Source organism: Lycium barbarum, chromosome 5 (assembly GCF_019175385.1).
Source record: "Lycium barbarum isolate Lr01 chromosome 5, ASM1917538v2, whole genome shotgun sequence".
In the NCBI taxonomy this organism is placed as follows: domain Eukaryota; kingdom Viridiplantae; phylum Streptophyta; class Magnoliopsida; order Solanales; family Solanaceae; genus Lycium; species Lycium barbarum.
Window position 1 is genome coordinate 19,943,161 of NC_083341.1, and position 17,398 is coordinate 19,960,558.

General features: G+C 33.8%; 1 protein-coding gene across 2 annotated transcripts; it reads left to right on the forward strand.

The window, feature by feature from the left end:
• The first annotated feature begins 2,652 nt into the window (after nucleotides 1-2,652).
• On the forward strand, nucleotides 2,653-14,391 carry LOC132640661 (F-box/kelch-repeat protein At3g61590-like). Of its 2 annotated transcripts, XM_060357341.1 has the most exons (3): nucleotides 2,653-2,794; nucleotides 11,605-11,681; nucleotides 12,938-14,391. In XM_060357341.1, exon 3 carries the CDS (start codon nucleotides 12,960-12,962, stop codon nucleotides 14,178-14,180), a length of 1,221 nt encoding a protein of 406 aa, XP_060213324.1. In that variant the 5' UTR covers nucleotides 2,653-2,794; nucleotides 11,605-11,681; nucleotides 12,938-12,959; the 3' UTR covers nucleotides 14,181-14,391. The 2 variants fall into 2 exon arrangements, with proteins under 2 accessions (XP_060213324.1, XP_060213325.1); XM_060357342.1 differs by lacking the exons at nucleotides 2,653-2,794; nucleotides 11,605-11,681 and adding an exon at nucleotides 11,700-12,608.
• Nucleotides 14,392-17,398: the final 3,007 nt, after the last annotated feature.

Consider the following 17,398-nt stretch of genomic DNA (forward strand, 5'->3'; position numbering starts at 1 on the left):
GATCCTCCTTACCAATCCCCATCACCTGACCACTGTAAAGATCCTGGAAAATACAGAAGTCAGGGAAGAAAGCTACTAAACATTGTAGTTCCTTTGTGAGTTTTGACCCTGATAGCAGATTGAACTTAAAATCAGGAAGATACAAAACATTAGATATTTTCTGATTCTTAAGTACATTTGCACATCCAGTGTGAGACACATTGGCTACACCTCCTGTTGGCAAGTGAACTTTATTCTTGTCTGTCTCTGTGCTAGGTGTGATATTAGTTAACATTTCAGGCTGATGAGTCATATGATATGTTGCCCCAGTATCCACAATCCATTCTCTATTGGCATACTTAGCTAGTAAGGCAATAAGAACACTATCTGCTGCAGCAACCTTGGAAGAACCTTCACTTTCAGTTCCTTCTTCCTTTCCTTGAGCTAGCATGTGGAGAATTTGCTGATACTGCTCCCTAGTGAAAAATGATGCTGGTCCAGCTGGTGATCTTTGTTGTTCATTATGCATTGCTGGTGCTTTCCCTTTGAGTTGCCTTGCCACTACTTGCTCAATTGCTTCACTAGACCCTGCATAGTTAGAGTATACACCAGATCCTGCAACATTTCCACTTTTCTTCTTTGACTTGAAGTTGGGAGGATATCCTACTATCTTATAGCATTCACTCTTGGAGTGACCTTTACAGCCACAATGTTCACACTTTAGCATATCTCTTCCTTGTTTAAATGAGTTCACACCACTGCTTGATGCCTTGTTGGAAAAATTGTTAGTGAAATTTCTGTTGTTGTACATAGCAACACTCTCCATTACATTATTATTGGCATACATAGGAGTACAGTCTACTACACCCTTGTTGTTGTACATAGCTGCACTATCCATTCTTCCTGGCATGTATCCACAATTATTACTACTAGATAGACTCCTTTGACTCTCCTGATCCACAATTAGAGAATAGGCTTTGTTCACACTAGGAGTTGAATCCATCATCAGAATCTGATTCTTAGACTGAGTATATGACTCATTTAGACCCATAAGAAACTGTAATAACCTTTGATACTCAAAGTACTCATGGAATTGCCTGGAATCTGGACATGGACAACTAGGACAAGGTATGATAGCATCAACTTCTGTCCACAGATCACTTAAGCTTGAAAAGTAATCAGATACAGTCTGAGTACCCTGAGTAAGTGTGTGGATTTCCTTGTGCAGATGAAACACATGTGATCCATTTATTTTGTCAAACCTTTCCTTCAATTCACACCACACCTTGTGTGCACTAGAGGCATACACAACAGTACTTAGCAATCCTGGCCTAACAGCACTCATTATCCATGATAACACTATAGCATTACATTTTCCCCACAAATCATGCAATTCATGTGCAAACATACTCTTAGGATATCTTCCATCTACAAATCCCATTTTACTCTTGCCTAGTAATCCAATCTTCATAGATCGACTCCATAAGGCATAATTTTCAGAACCAGTTAGTTGTAATGTGATTAGAGTACTACCAGGAGTATCATTTGGTTGCAAATATAAAGGATGATTATGATCTATAATTCGATTATTACTAGAATTCGTTGTATTTGTATTTGAGGCAGTTGCATTGTTTCCATGTGCAATCGTAGCTCCTGTTTTAGTTATATTTGCATTGTTTGTTGTATTTTCATTAATTGAAGTATTGTCAACCGCCATTAGAGAGTATTTTGAAGCTCCAAACTCTAGCTTTCGATATCACGCTGTTTGAATTCAACCGTATTGATTGAATCCTACGTGCACCTGCTAGTATTGTGTTTTCTTCTACTCTACTTGTAGTGATTGAGCTTTGGTTATTGACCACTGCTCTGATACCATGAAAGCTCCATTAATGAAGTTTGATTGATCTAAAAGGAAGAAGAAACTAGGAAGTTAACTTGAAGGAGAAGGAAGGTAGTTATAGAGAGAGAATTTTTACATTTGGATCAAAATATCTTCAGTCAACTTCAAGCTTACTATGACTTAGATCTAATATATATACAATGCTTAACTAACTCACTTAATCATACTTATCATTTTAACTCAACCATACTAACTTGCTAACTCTTAGTCTAGTTAACACTAACACATAAATGACTTTTGAACTTTTTAATATAGCACATAAATAGAAAAAAATTGAAAAAATCCAAAAAGAGGAGAAAAAGGATAAATGCAAATAGAGGTCATAGAGAGGTGCCACATAAAATTGTCTATGCCTAGCTTTATATTATATATTGATTTTTATAATAACTAACGCGGAATACAACATGTAAGGCACAATATTTTAGAGAACTAATATAATTAATACGCATGAAACCTTTCAAATTTTCTATTTCTTTGGTTTCTCCTTGTTTAGAATTACAGCTAATAGTGTTGACTAATTCTTCAACAAGGAAAAAATATCATCGAATATTGAGCAATTTCTGTAGCTAACTAACCTAGGTGAAGTAGGCGTCTATTTTGGTGGAAATATTCTTTGGTTTTTCCTTTCTCCTAACTATTAGACTTTTGTTAGTCGATGAATAAGTATGGAATACGGATTAACCATGTGGATCAATAAAGTAAAAATCAAACAAAAGTAGAACAATCACAACTGATAGTAATTGCCTATATAAAATAAACACGAATTTGTCTTGTTTATATAAGATAAATGCATATCATATTTTTCTTTCTAAGGTTAAAATTTTATCTCCTTCCAATATAAGAATTAGAAGAAGAAGATGGCTCTCTCCGTAAGAGGATTCCAACCGAGCTTTTTCTTCAGTAATTAAATAAAAGGTACGACTTTAAACTACGAAATTTGCAATATAAATTCGTGTTTTAATTTACATATGATTTTATTGAAGTGAACCAAAAATGATGAATCCTACGAACTATGCTGCCTTAATTGTTTTTCTCGATCACGAATTTGATTAGGTATAGCAATGATATTGGTTGGTTGTTTCGAAATTACTCATAGAATGACGGTTACAAATATTAATAGATGATTTTGATCAAGGTAAAAGTCTAAAAGAGAAGGATGATAATTGATAACATATGTTTAAGAGGCTATCTAGTGTTTTCGTTCAAAAGTAGAAGTTGGTTTTGTTTAAGTTCAAAACTAGTATTAGAACCTGCGATGCACGAATAATAATAAAAATTACTAATCATTCCAGATTGTGATCTATCTTGTTTGACAATGTTAGATTACATTGCTTTCGAACTATTATCTTTTTTCTCGACAATGTTCCCAATAATAAAATCTGTATGAAATTTAAGGAAATAAGGAAATGAGTCATATAGTAATCGAATAACTTCTCTATTCGAATAACAAATTCTTCCCAGGCAGATGTGATGTGCATAATTGCTAACCATACCATGTAAAAATTGCACGTATTATGTCTACGTTGGTAATTATAATTCATACCAAATTTCTTACAAAATACATTCAAAACCTGTTCTAACTAAGCTTTCTTGCACTTCCAGACCCATTTTGGTTAAAAGAAACAATATGTGTACTAGCAGTTTGTATTTTGACAATTTTTACTTCAAAAATATGTATCATATGCAACGATAATTTTCAACTAGACCTCTTACAATTTGAGATAAAGGAGGAAAGCTAAATGTCAATCTCTTTTGAGTTTGGAAAATGATAACTTTTGTGAATTTATCAACTAGAAACCTTGATCATGAAGATTGCAGTTGAAGCAAATTGAGCAGAGAGAAGATTTTTGTATTGAATTGAATTACACAGTGGCGGAGCTAGGATTTTTATGTAGGGGATTCAAAAATTCTAAAAGGTAAATACACGAAGAAGTCTAGGGGTTCAACATCTACTATATATACATAATAAAATAATTTTAACTTTGAAAATACACTGTAATTTTTCGCCGAGGGGGTTTGGATGAACCCCCTGGAGCCAATGTGGCTCCGCCCCTGGAATTACATGTGAGGAGGGAAATGAGATATTTGTAGACTACTTTGTCTAGTTGTACTACAACTAGCATACAACTAATCATTGCACTCAAACTAACTAACAAACTAATGATCACAACATCAACTAACTCTCACAATCTCTGCCCCATGATATACAATACTATACCCAATATGCAGTCCAATATACATCCAGTTTTGACACTCCCCTTCAAGCTGGTGGGTGAAATACATCTATCACTCCCAGATTGGACAAAAGCATGTGATGTTGTGACACTCCTAGACCCTTTGTTAATAGATCGGCCAGCTGCAGTTTGGTGCATGCTGACATAAGTTGGCAAGATGGTCCCATCCTTGAATTTTTCCCTTACAAAATGACCATCAATTTCAATATGCTTTGTGCGTTCATGAATTATTGGATGGCCTGCTAAGTATAGTATCTTTGCTATCACAATAAACTTTTATGGGAAGCTTCATATTAACTTCTAGTCAACAAACCTGTTAGCCAAACAATCTCAGAAACTGTTGAGGTCATGCTTCTATACTCAGCTTCAACTGAGCTCCTACTTACTGTGTGTTGCTTCTTGGATTTCCAGGAGATTAATAATTGTCCAAGCTGCACAACAAATCATGTCACTGATCTCCTAGTATTAGGACAAGAAGCCCAGTCTGAATCACAGAGAACTGTCAATTCTTCAATAGAGTTTCTCCTCCGCAATATGCCTAATCCTGGTGATATTTTGAAATATTTCACCACTCTTAGGGCTGCATCCTAATGATACTTCTTTGGCATCTGCATGAACTGACTTAAGACCTGTACTGCAAATCAAATATCTGGTCTTGTAATGGTCAGATAAATCAGCTTCCCCACTAACTTCTAATAGCTGCCTATGTCTTCAAGTATTGGATCATCCATTTTCCTTTTCAACTGAGGTCAACTTGACATTACTTCTAATCGCGTGGAGGATGGTTTTGCTCCACTAAGTCCTAATTCAGAAATCAACTCCATATATATTTCCTTTGATTAAGCAGTATCGTATGTTTTGATCTCATAACTTCCATTCCAAAGGAAATACTTCAATATTCCTAAGTCTTTAACTTTGAATTGACTATGTAAATACTTATTTATCTCATCCACCGGGCTAGAATTGTTTCCTGTTATCACCAAATCATTAACATATATCAAGATGATGACAAGTTCATTGCCTCTCTTCTTGCTGAATAATGAATGATCATAGGAGCTCTATGTGTATCCAGCATGCAACAATGCAGCAGTCAGCTTGATGTTTCATTGCCTTGAAGCTTGTTTCAGCCAACATAGTGACTTCAAAAGTTTACATACTTTGTTCTCCCCTTGTCTGTGGATCCCTGAGTCAGAGACATTTATACTTCCTCTTCCAAATCTCCTTGGAGGAAGACATTGTCAAAATCCATTTGGAACAGCTTCCAATTATGTGGTGCTGTTATGCTGATCATTGTCCTTAATATGACCATTTTTGCTATCGGTGAGAAGGTTTCATGATAGTCTAAACCTTTTTTTTATGTGTAGCCTTTTGCTACTAACCTTTCTTTGTATTTGTCAACTTCTCTATTAGCCTTTAACTTCACCTTATACACCCATTTGATTCCAATAGTTTGTTTTCCTGGTGGCAGTTCAACTAGTTCCCAAGTGTTGTTCTCCACTAGTGCTTCAATCTCCTTCTGTATTGCTTCTATCCACACTTTCTCCTTTGATGCTTCATGAAAGTTTCTGGGATCCACAACACTAGAGAAACAACTCAAATATGTTTGATATGCTGGAGATAAGTAAGATAGGTGGTTGGAAATAGGATATGCACAGTGACTATTGTGTTGAGATGCCACCACATAGTCCCTATGCCATATAGGTAGTCTAACACTTCTAGAAGGTCTGCCTTGTTCTTCTGGTATTATTGGCATTTGTTCATCAACTTGCTCATGTTGCTACAGTATTGGTGCTTGTATCAGTTCCTCATCATTGAATTGCTCAACTTTCTCTTGTGTTGCATGAGGTTGTGCTTCATGATCCACTTCTTCAACTATTTCTGCTGCCTCAAACAACTCATTACTCTCAGCATTGTTTGTGTCAAGAACTGACACACCACCATCCTGGTATGTGTATGGTGCTTGTGCCATCTCATCATGTAGGAGAATTGGTGAAGTATCATTGACACTATCTCAATAACACCATCAACTTCTCTTGTCCCCATTACTTCAGTAATTCCCTCATAGTTGATCAAAAACATGTCATCTGTGCTAGGAGGAGACTCTTGCTTAAAGGGAAAGGTGAATTCTCTAAAGGACACATCTCTACTGATGAACAAAACCTTGTTGTTGAGATCAAACATCCAATATCCCTTCTGAGTTTCAGAATAACCAATTAATACAGATTTCCTAGCCCTTAAATCAAATTTTTCTCTTCTAGGCAGCTTGCTGGCATAGCAAAGGCATCTAAATACTCTCTCAAGTGTTCAATGCTTGGTTCTTTCCCAAATAACTTCTCATATGGACTCTTCCCATCTAAGACCAATGTAGGAAGCTTATTGATCAAGTAAACAGTTGTTCTCACACAATCACCGCAGAAACTTATTGGAACACCACTCTAGAATCTTAAAGCTCTAGCAACTTCTAAGATGTGCATATGTTTCCTTTATATTGTTCCATTTGTTGAGGTGTATAAGGATAGCTACTCTGATGTATAATGCCATGTTGAGCAAACAACTCTACACAATTAGAGTTAAAAAAAACTCTGTGCCATTATCAGATCTAAGTGTTTTAACAGTGCAACCAAATTGACTCTTCATCAAACTTATGAAATCTAAAAATACAGTAAACACTTCATGTTTTGAATGTATGAGACAAAAACCAAGTATACATGTTGTAATCATCAAATAATGTAACAAAGTAGTGTTTATTGTCACAAGTTTCCTTCTTATATGGCCCCCAAAGGTCAACACGCACAAGTTGAAAACAAGCAACAGTTTTATTCTCACTTAATGGAAATTTCAATCTATGATGTTTAGACAATGGACATACTGCACATCTATCCTGAACATCAGACTCTACTTTGAACTTTAATGATGGGATATGCTTCATTGCACCTATTAAAGGATGTCCCAATCTAAGATGCCACAGTTTTCCTTCCTTATTGGGAATGAATTTGCCACTAGCTGTGTGTGATTTATTTTTCTTGGCTCCTGCAATATGTACAAACCATCTCTTTCTCTACTGATTCCCATAACCTTGCCATTGAAGATTCCCTCAAACACACAGACATCAGGCAAGAAAATTATTGCATAAAATAGTTCCTTGGTAAGTGTAGACACTGAGAACAAGTTAAATTTGAAGTCTGGCACGTGAAATACATTTTGAATCTTATGTACTTCCAAGATCATAACATTTCCTGCATTTTCTATGTGCGGTTTTCCACTTGTAGGTATCTGCACCTAATTACCTTTGTGATCAGACAAACTCCTAAGTGCATTTAGAAGTTCTTTACAGGATGTTATATGATGTAATGCTCTTGAATCTACTATCCATTCATATGCAACTGCATTGGATAATAGAGAAGTTATACCTGCCATGTTAGACACACATTTGTCCATCCCTGATTCATCTAGTTTATTCAGCACCTCCTGATATTGTTGTAAAGTGAACAAGCCATCAGTTTTGTGTTGTGAGCTACTGGACTCTCCTACATTTCTATTAGTGGTGGTTGAGTTTGCATAGGGCTTGATGTCACCAGATTGTCCTTGTTTCTTCTTACTTTTGAAGGTTGCAGGATATCCAACCAATTTATAACAATATTTAGTTTTGTATCCTTTGTATCCACATTCTCCACAAGGTGTCCACCACACCTAAGGCTCTTTGACTTTCTTCTTGTGTTGCCACTGCATAGGCTTCATTTAATGTGACATCAGATCTTTTTGCTAACAAGTTGCTCCTTATGTTACTATAACTTTCATTCAACCCATCAGAAACTGTATCAGTCCCTGAGCTTTAAGATTATCTGTATAAAGCTTGGACTCATCACAACATGAAGGTAAAGGCACAATTACATCCAATTCATCCCACAGTTTCTTCATCTTAGAGTAGTAACTAGTGACTGTGTCATTTCCTTGTTTTAGATTCACTATATCTGTCCAGATATGATAGATCCTAGTAAGGTTAGATCTATCAAATCTTTCCTTAAATTCAGCATAGATGATACTTGGTATCAACTCATTTGAAACTGTGCTTCCTATCCATGACAATACTATAGCATCACACTTCTCCCATAACTCTTCTAAATCTCCTTTACCTTCATAATCACTTGTAACACAGTTTCCATTTATAAATCCTAGTTTTCCTTTACCTCTTAGAGCTAGTTTCATGGACCTGCTCCATAATATGGACATGTAAGCTTAGTTGGAATTGGTACCATACCTGGTACATCTGAAGCTTGCAAGTAAAGTGGATGATGATGATCGACTGTAACAATTATAGTTTCTTTTCCCATTTTCTTTGTTTTAAGCCTTCAATTATCCTCTCTAATGGAGTTTCGAAGTGCGCAGTATAGATCGAGTGATCACGGCTCTGATACCATGTGAATTTATCAATTAGAAACCATGATCAAGCCTTAAGCTTGATCATGAAGATTGCAGTTGAAGCAAATCGAGTAGAGAGAAGATTTTTGTACTGAATTGAATTACATGTGAGGAGGGAAATGAGATATTTGTAGACTACTTTGGCCAGCTATACTACAGCTAGCATCTTTGGCCAGTTGTACTACAGCTAGCATGCAACTAATCATTGCGCTCAAAACTAACAAACAAACTAATGATCACAACATCAACTAACTCTCACAACCTCTGCCACGTGATACACAACAATATACCCAATATACAGTCCAATATATATCCAGTTTTGACAACTTTTAGTTTCTGAATGAGGCTGAAAGCTGCTCTTACTTCAACTTTAAAAGTCAAAGTACCATAGTTATTTTTTTCAACAATGAAGAACTTACGGAGTATTATGGTATAAAAATTGAAGTTCCATACTTTTTTGTTTTCTCGTTAGTTTTCTTTAATGTAAAGCCTCATCTTGCGTTGTGATACTTATTTTTCCTTAGAATTCAGATTTTTTTAATACAACTTGATCATTCTTTTTGTTACCTGTAAAATTATTAGAAATACAACTTTACTTTTTCTAATCAATTTTCAAGAAAGACTTATTTTCAATTTGCGTGTCATTCTTAGCATTTTGTGGTCTAATTATTCGAAAAATAATAATTTCATTAATAATTATTTTAGAAAATTAAAAGTAACAACATTCGATGTTTGAACAGTTCATAGGTGATACAACAACAACAACCCAGTGAAATCCCACAACATGAGGTCTGGGGAGGGTAGAGTGTACGCAGACCTTACTCCTACCAAGATAGGACGGCTGTTTCCGAAACTCAATGAAAATCATAAAAATAAGTCAAATAGGCTAAGAAATTCAAAGTGATATGGAAATGCAAATAACGAAAGCGACACAGATCATAGGTGATATGAACATAATTTCAAAATATTTTGAAATTTTGAAAATTTAGTTTATAAGGTTCTCTATTTCGTTCAGAAGAAGAGTGTTAGGAGTTAGCTTGAATATATTCATATTTGTCATTTTTGACTTTCAAAAATATTAATTCTACAATGACTAGCTCATTATGACTACTAGCTGCTTCAAGATCGGGTGGCTCCTGTCAATTCAAAGATGAAAAGGATTACTTGTTAAATTCAAAAGGTTAGGTAGAATACCCTACAAAAGATTGATGGGGGATTAATTAGGTGGCATAGCTATTAAAGAATTAAAATCCTGTTTGGAAACCAAAAATCAGCCCAAAAAAATTATATTCGTATCTCTAAAAGCAAATCAGAGAAGAAAAGAATATGTCCTAGGGGACAATCTTGTATATGTTGGTAAAGTATATTCTAAACATATGCTATAAGTAAATGGAAATATTATAGATTGGAATTGGAAGATTAGAAAAACAAAAGTTTGTTCAACTTGTCAAGATATTTTTAATGGTCAAAAGAAAAAATGAATGAAAATAAGTGAATGCAAACGCATAAACTTATACTTCTCTCATTTTTTATAAATATTTCTATTTTATTCATATATAGTAAATTTTAATTTGTTCCCTTTCTGTATATTCAATCTTTTGCCTGTTACTTTCTAAAAGCATTGGTTCCTCATTCAATAATATTCTAAAAGGAAATAAGGTAAGAGGGAAGGAGAAGTAGAAGTCATGAAGAAAGCGGCTGAAAAAGGGATTAGGTAGGAAATGGAAGAAAATAAACAATGATAGAGAAAAAGGGCAAAAGAATTTAGAAGAAACATATAGAAGTCCTAATGTGAATATGTGATGACTTAGACATCATGACATAACATTTGATATTACTCTCATCTAGTTATCTTTTTGTTGAGATCAATTCCAATACTTTTTGGATTTTTTTTAATTCATACTTAATATTTAATCTACTTCAAATGAATACAAATCATATCATATATATTGTTAAAGTGTGTCATGTGATATGTATAATTTGAAGAAGAGTATAAATAAAACAAATGAGTTTTCAGAATTTCATTTTTTTAAAATCATAAATAATTGCGAATAAGAATTTGATTTTTCTTATGAATTTGATATTGATAAATCTTCGAATCGGCCAATTGAACCTTGAACTGTTTTTTTTTAAGAATCAAAAGATTTGTCCCGAACTAACATACGCCAAGAAGAACAAAAGTCACAAAAATCCTTGCCCGTTGTATAATACCATTTGAGCCCGTCGTATAATACCATTTGAGCTTTTCTCTTTTGTTGTGGTCAAATCCATTGTTTTCCGAAAACAACTAAAAGAAAATAATGTACTTATCCACACTTTAACATCTATCTACCCAAAGAATGCAAATCATGTGTTTTGTCGGCAAATCTTCATAATGATATGTTGCCCAATTTAAGGAAAATACTTAGCCATTTAATATTTGTATCGAATTAATTAATTTATTCTACAACAACAACAACATACTCTATTAATTCAATAAGTGGGGTCGGGAAAAGTTAGAATGTATGCAGACCTTATTTTTCAATAGACCCTCGAGTCAAAAGAGAAGGTTTTCGAAAAAGGATTGCAAGAATTATTAATTTTTTCTAAAGAGTTAAAAATAAAATAGTTATCTTGCATATGATTTTTTATCATTTAATTATAATTAAGTGATACGTATTTCTCTTCAATTTTAACTCTTTAAATTAAATTAATTAATTTAATGTAATAATTGAGTGGGCAAAGTATTTTTCTTAAAATGGTAAATACACAATGACAAGACACATGATTTGAATTTTTTTGGTAGATAAATGCCAGGTGTGAATAATATTTTTATTTTTATTTTTTTTATTAGTAGTCAAATTGTCAAAAGCTCAATGCTCTTAAAAACCATAAAAATAGCCTAGTAAAACAACTCAATTTTTTTTTCTCTCCACTTTCACTAAACAGAGAGGAAGAGAAACAAAGAACCTTATGATGATTCATTGTTTTTTTTTTAATGAGAATTTTAGATACCCCATTGGTTTTTTTTTTTTTTTTTTTTTTTTTTTTTTTTTGGCTATGCAATGTTGTTAGCATCTGATTTTTTATTAGCATTTTACTGCTAAATCTTGAAGATTATGAGCAATCTGGCTGGACTAATTCTGATAAAGGAGGATTTCTTTTCTGAGGTAATGTCTTTATTTTGGTTCATCTCAGGCAAAATTTGGTTTCTTTTGGGGGTTAAGATGATATTTACTTAAGAACATGTTCATTTCTTGTAATTTATCTTCCTAAGGTTTTAATTTTATTGTTTTTCAGTGAATTTCCTTAAACAGTGTTTTTTTGTGTCTGGCTTCATTTTATTTTTTTCAACAACCCCACTTTTAATATTGATTTCCAAAACACTACTAAAAAAAATAGGAATTAGCGACGGAAATATTCTGTAGCTAAATAGAAAAATCTATGCTAATCCTATTTGGCGACGAATTAGCGCAGAGAAATTCTATAGCTAAATTGAAAAATATGTCGCTAATCTTATGAGACGAATTAGCGATGGATTTAAAAAAAAAAAATATGTTAGCTACGAGCAATTTAGCGACGAAGTTCGTAGCTAATTTCAATTTTTTTTAGTGAAAACTAGGGAAGTGGCTTCTGTTTTTCCGTTGTTGTATATATGGTTTGAACATGGTTTTCCTTTTGTTTCATCTGTTATTAATTTGTGAATGGCACATTGTTTCTCCATATCAGTGCATATTTCTGAAATTCTGTTTTCCTGTGGAATTTGCATGGTAGTAATTGTTATGCGAACTGATTTATACGCGTAGTGGCTTCTTGTTGCTGCTCATTCTGCTTTGTTAAGCAGTGGATTATGCAAAATGTACAATCTGATCTAACTAAAATTTTGCATCTCTTTGTCTCATGTGTTACACTTCTTCATTAGCTAAGAAAAGGTTGATTCATAAGTACCAGTAGTTGAAATCCATGTTTACATTAGTTGCATCAGGGATGACAGTTGTCCAAGGACCTGCCAGACCGCTGATCTCACTTAAGCACTCGATGTCACAACCTTAAGGGGTCGTGAGCGAGAAATGAATCAGGCATCGGTCGTTCTAGCGGTAAAAGTCCTTCGGATGTTGAATGGTCTGGTTGTTTAATGAAGGGATTTTTTCATTTTTGGCGCGTCAGCCGAAAGTAATTACAGGCACTAGCCAAAATATACAAAACATATACACTGATTGTGTATATTGTATGTATGTTATATGTATACAATAGGTATAATAATGCTATATAAACTGTATATTATATGTATGCAATATGTATATTTATACTTGATATACAAAACCTATACATTTTCTGGCTATTATTCTTTTGACCGGTCCAGAAATGTAATTATCCCATTTATTTTTGTATACATAATCTCATTCAAAAAATTTAACGCTTTCAGGTTCTTGTCACTTTTAATCATCATGAAAGGGGAGACATCATGGATAAGTCATTGCCATAATTATGCTGCAATTAACACAGTTGAGTCTAATTCTTTGTCCGAGCTTAAAGATGAAGACAAAAAAGAAGTTTCCTCAGTTCTTGTGGATTTCATATTGCCTGATGATATACTTGAAAGGATCTTAGCATGTCTTCCTGTTGCTAGCCTCTTTAGGGCAAGTTGTGTGTGTAAAAGATGGCACGAGATAGTGAAGTCCGGAAAGTTCTTGGGGAACTCCTCTAAGTCTCTGTCTCATAAACCATGGTACTTTATGTTCACAAGTTTGAAGGAACCAGTAGGTTATGCCTATGATCTGACCTTTCGGAAATGGTACGGTATAGAACTCCCCTGCATTTGGACATCGAGTTGCTTGATTTCTTCATCTTGTGGATTATTTTGCTTGATGGACAATGATAGTAGAACTGAGCTATATGTATGTAATCCGATAACCAAATGTTGCAAGAGCCTCGAGGAGCCACCTGGCTTCAAGTTTTCCGATTACAATGCATTGGCAATGTCCGCAAATAGGAAAACCCGTCGCTATAGTGTCAGCATTGTTAAATCGAAGCACATCCCCGGAAACCTCTTTCAGTGGGATATTTCCATTCACATATACAATTCTGGAACGATGATGTGGACGACCCGTTTGACCGATGTTTTGGCGGGATGGAGAGGTGGGGACGAAAGCGTAATATGTGATGGTATTTTGTATTTCATGATCTACTCGACTGGCATTGGTGGTTTGGAAAATCGTCATGGTTTAATCACTTACGATCTCTCAAGCATATCATCATCGCCCGGTTTGTTGATGAGGAGTTTTATTTCAGTGCCATGTTCTCTTACATGTGGCCGCTTAATAAACCTGAAGGAAAAGTTAATAATGGTAGGAGGTATAGGGAGGCGAGATCGGGCTGACATAATTAAGGGGGTCGGCATATGGAGACTTAATGGGACGGAATGGCAACAAATTACCCGAATGCCACATAAGTATTTCCAAGGTTTTGGGGAATTTGATGAAGTTTTTGCTAGTAGCGGTACAGATGACTTCATATACATTCAGAGTTATGGAGCACCTGCTCTTCTTATTTTCGATGTGGAGCAGATAAAGTGGAGGTGGAGCCCGAAATGTCCCGTGACAAAGAGGTTTCCCCTTCAGCTTTTTACTGGTTTTTGCTTCGAGCCAAGGCTTGAAATCGCTCCATAATTCTTCTTTAGAAATAAAAATATACTTTCTTCCCATATATTTTCAATTTTTGTTCCTTTTCTCTTGGTACAAAGATTTATGAAAACTTTTATACATGTACAGTTTGGTGAGGCTTCTAAAATTATCGGATGAGAATATTTTAGACATTTTCTTTTTCCATTCTGAAATGTGAGTATTTCAGCTCGAAATTATTAATCGATACGTTTCTTGATTTATATCTGTAACTACATATGGTAGGGGTCTCTCAACTTTGAGAGATAATTCTTCAAAATTGCAAAGTAAAAAATTTCCTTCAAATCTCAATTGTGATTGACTTGTTTGTGGATCTTTTGGCATCTTAGTTTTGGGACCATAGTTACTTATCAAACTGTGATACAGATATGATTAGTAGAATGCATAATTTTACATGCAAATGGAGTAAGTGAACTATGAGCAATGTCTTTTGATGATCCAGATTTGTATTAGGCATGAGCATTTCAGTGTGTGTGTGTGTGTGAAGGAAGGTCACTTTACGAATACCCTGAGAGAGTTTTAGCTCAAGTGAGATAGAGATGTGGTGATTGTAATGAAATTGCATGGAAATTCTATCTACAACCTCTACTCTGGATGACTAATTTGTATGGCATTATTGTTCTGTATTTCACAATCATGTGTTGATTATAATATTTTATTGTCTATGAAGTGCAAGCACTTTTTAATCTTTGAACACTTCCTCTAAGGGTGTGTGTTTGGTATGGAGGGGAAATGCCAATTTTTCCTGTTTGGTTGGTGAAAACGCTATGGAGAACATTTTTTTCTAACAGAACAAGTTCCTTGAAAAATCAGGAAAATGACTTTTATAGTGGGAGCAGGAAAAACAAATTCTATAAGTGACATCCCACATTAGTTGTCTCCTTCCCACCCCCAACTCTCCACCCTAACCCAGGAAAACAAGTTTGCTTGGCACATCTATTATCGCTCTTGGTTCTCTCGTAGTCTTTGATTGAAGTCACTTGCACAAGATCCTGGGTCCGCCACTGATCTCAAGGGTTAAGTCAGTAGGAGCAAAGGTTGGATACTAATACTAAGGAAGATAAGTATTGTACTTTTGGTTGTCTTAAGCAAGAACTTCATGGGAGAAGGACTTGTGTTCTCGCGCATGAGGGAACTTCCAGGGATACTAATGCGATGGTGTCCGGATATCCAAACTATCAAATATATATATATATATATATATATATATATATATATATATATATATATATATCTTTTTTCTCATTTTTTTTTTGACATTTTTCCTATTTTTTCCTATTTATATGATATATTAAAAATAGGAAATTCATTTCTTAATTAATTACATTCTATTAATTACTCATCTTTTTTTTTTTCAGTTTACAAAGCCCAAAAGTCATTGCTATTACTTTTGCAATTAGTGATAGTCACTGCTACTTTTAATTTTGCAATTAGTGATCATTTATGCACTAAAATAAAACTACATAAAACGTTGAAATATGATCTAAGAATATGGGCACAATCAACAACACTAAGAATGTCCCTCCCTTTTCTTTCTGCAGAGGTAATTTTCAGTTCATTGTTGTTTGAATTTTAACGTGCACAATCTTGAAATTTTGTATATTTTCTAGGAGGTTTTTGTTTTTCTTTTGACGTCTAATAATGGTGGTTAAATAATTTATTCATGTAATATGTTCAAATGGTCTGGAGAATAACAAAATTATTGCTTATACTTTGGCTAATTTTAAAAAAATTTAACTTCGTAAAATCGGCTCTCATTTCTATCTTCGCATAAATGGGTGAAAGGATGCAACAACCAAAATTCACATCAGTAATCATGTTCAAGTTCGTTTTCTACGTCATAATGCTCATGTTTGTATTTTTCAATAAAATACTATATATGATATCGATTTTGGAGTTGATTCTCAAATGAGTTCTAGCATATTATACATTGAATTAACTTGCTTTACTAACCATGAGAGGTTAATTTGATATCAATTAAAATGTGGTTTTGCTTTTTTGTTTTTGTTTATCGTCATTGATTGTGATTTGGATCCGACTACAGTTTTCGTTTGTAAGTATTTTTTTTGCCAGCTTGATTAGGTCCCGAAAATGTATTTCAATATCTTTTTATACCTCTTCATGTTCTTTATGTTATTCTATGGATTATCATTTCTTTCTTTTTTCCTTTCTCCTATAATTGTTTAATATATGTTGATACTATTGTAATGTGTAGTTGTTTATATCGATGGGTTGGTTCTTTTCAAATTCCTATCAGTTTATCCTTTAATTAGTTCATTTACTTTCATATCCTCTTTTGGTAGGTATACATTATACTGGACTGATTCGAGAACTATCAAAAAAGACAAGAAAAATCATTTTCGGGGACGCAGTTCATTAGTTTCTTTTTAATTTTATTCATAAAATCGACTCTCTCATTTCTATCTTCGCATAAATGGGTGAAAGGATGCAACAGCCATAATTCACATCAGTAATCATGTTCAGGTTCGTTTTCTACGTCATAATGCTCATATGTATATTTTTTCAATAAAATAATATATATGTTATCGATTTTGGAGTTGATTCTCAAATGAGTTCTAGCATATTATTATAAAATTGAATTAACTTGCTTTACTAACAATGAGAGGTTAAGTTGATATCAACTAAAATATGATTTTGCTTTTCTGTTTTTGTTTATCGTTATTGATTGTGATTTGGATCCGACTACAATTTTCGTTTGTAAGTATTTTTTTTGCCAGCTTGATTAGGTCCCGAAAAAACTTCCTCATCAATTTTGTCTTCCTCATCAATTGCAAAGTGCATAGGGCAAACTGCCAAAAAATTTATGGTCACCTTAATAAAAGGGTGTTTGGGATGGCTTATTTTAAATGGTTTTTTGGCTTTAAGCTTTTTTTCTAAATACTTTTTATGGGGTTATATTTTTCCATTTTGCGTCTTTTAGGGACTTATTCATTAATTTTAACTTTTATATTTGAAATCTTTAATTCATTATGAAAGAACTATCTCATCGCATACTTCAATAATGATTTTTGCTTACAAAGTACGAATATATAACATTTGCGGTTAACTTAGAGTCATCTTTGTTATTTTTTGTCTTATACCAAACTACCATTATATATTTGTAGTTCTTTCTTCTTTTGATAAATATAGTATTTATAATTTTTATGTACTTTATTGGTTTGATATATTTCGAAACATTTATTGCG

What these genes read in the sequence shown, in the direction of transcription:
- LOC132640661 (XM_060357341.1), top strand. Translation starts at nt 12,960, where the DNA reads ATGAAAGGGGAGACATCATGGATAAGTCATTGCCATAATTATGCTGCA.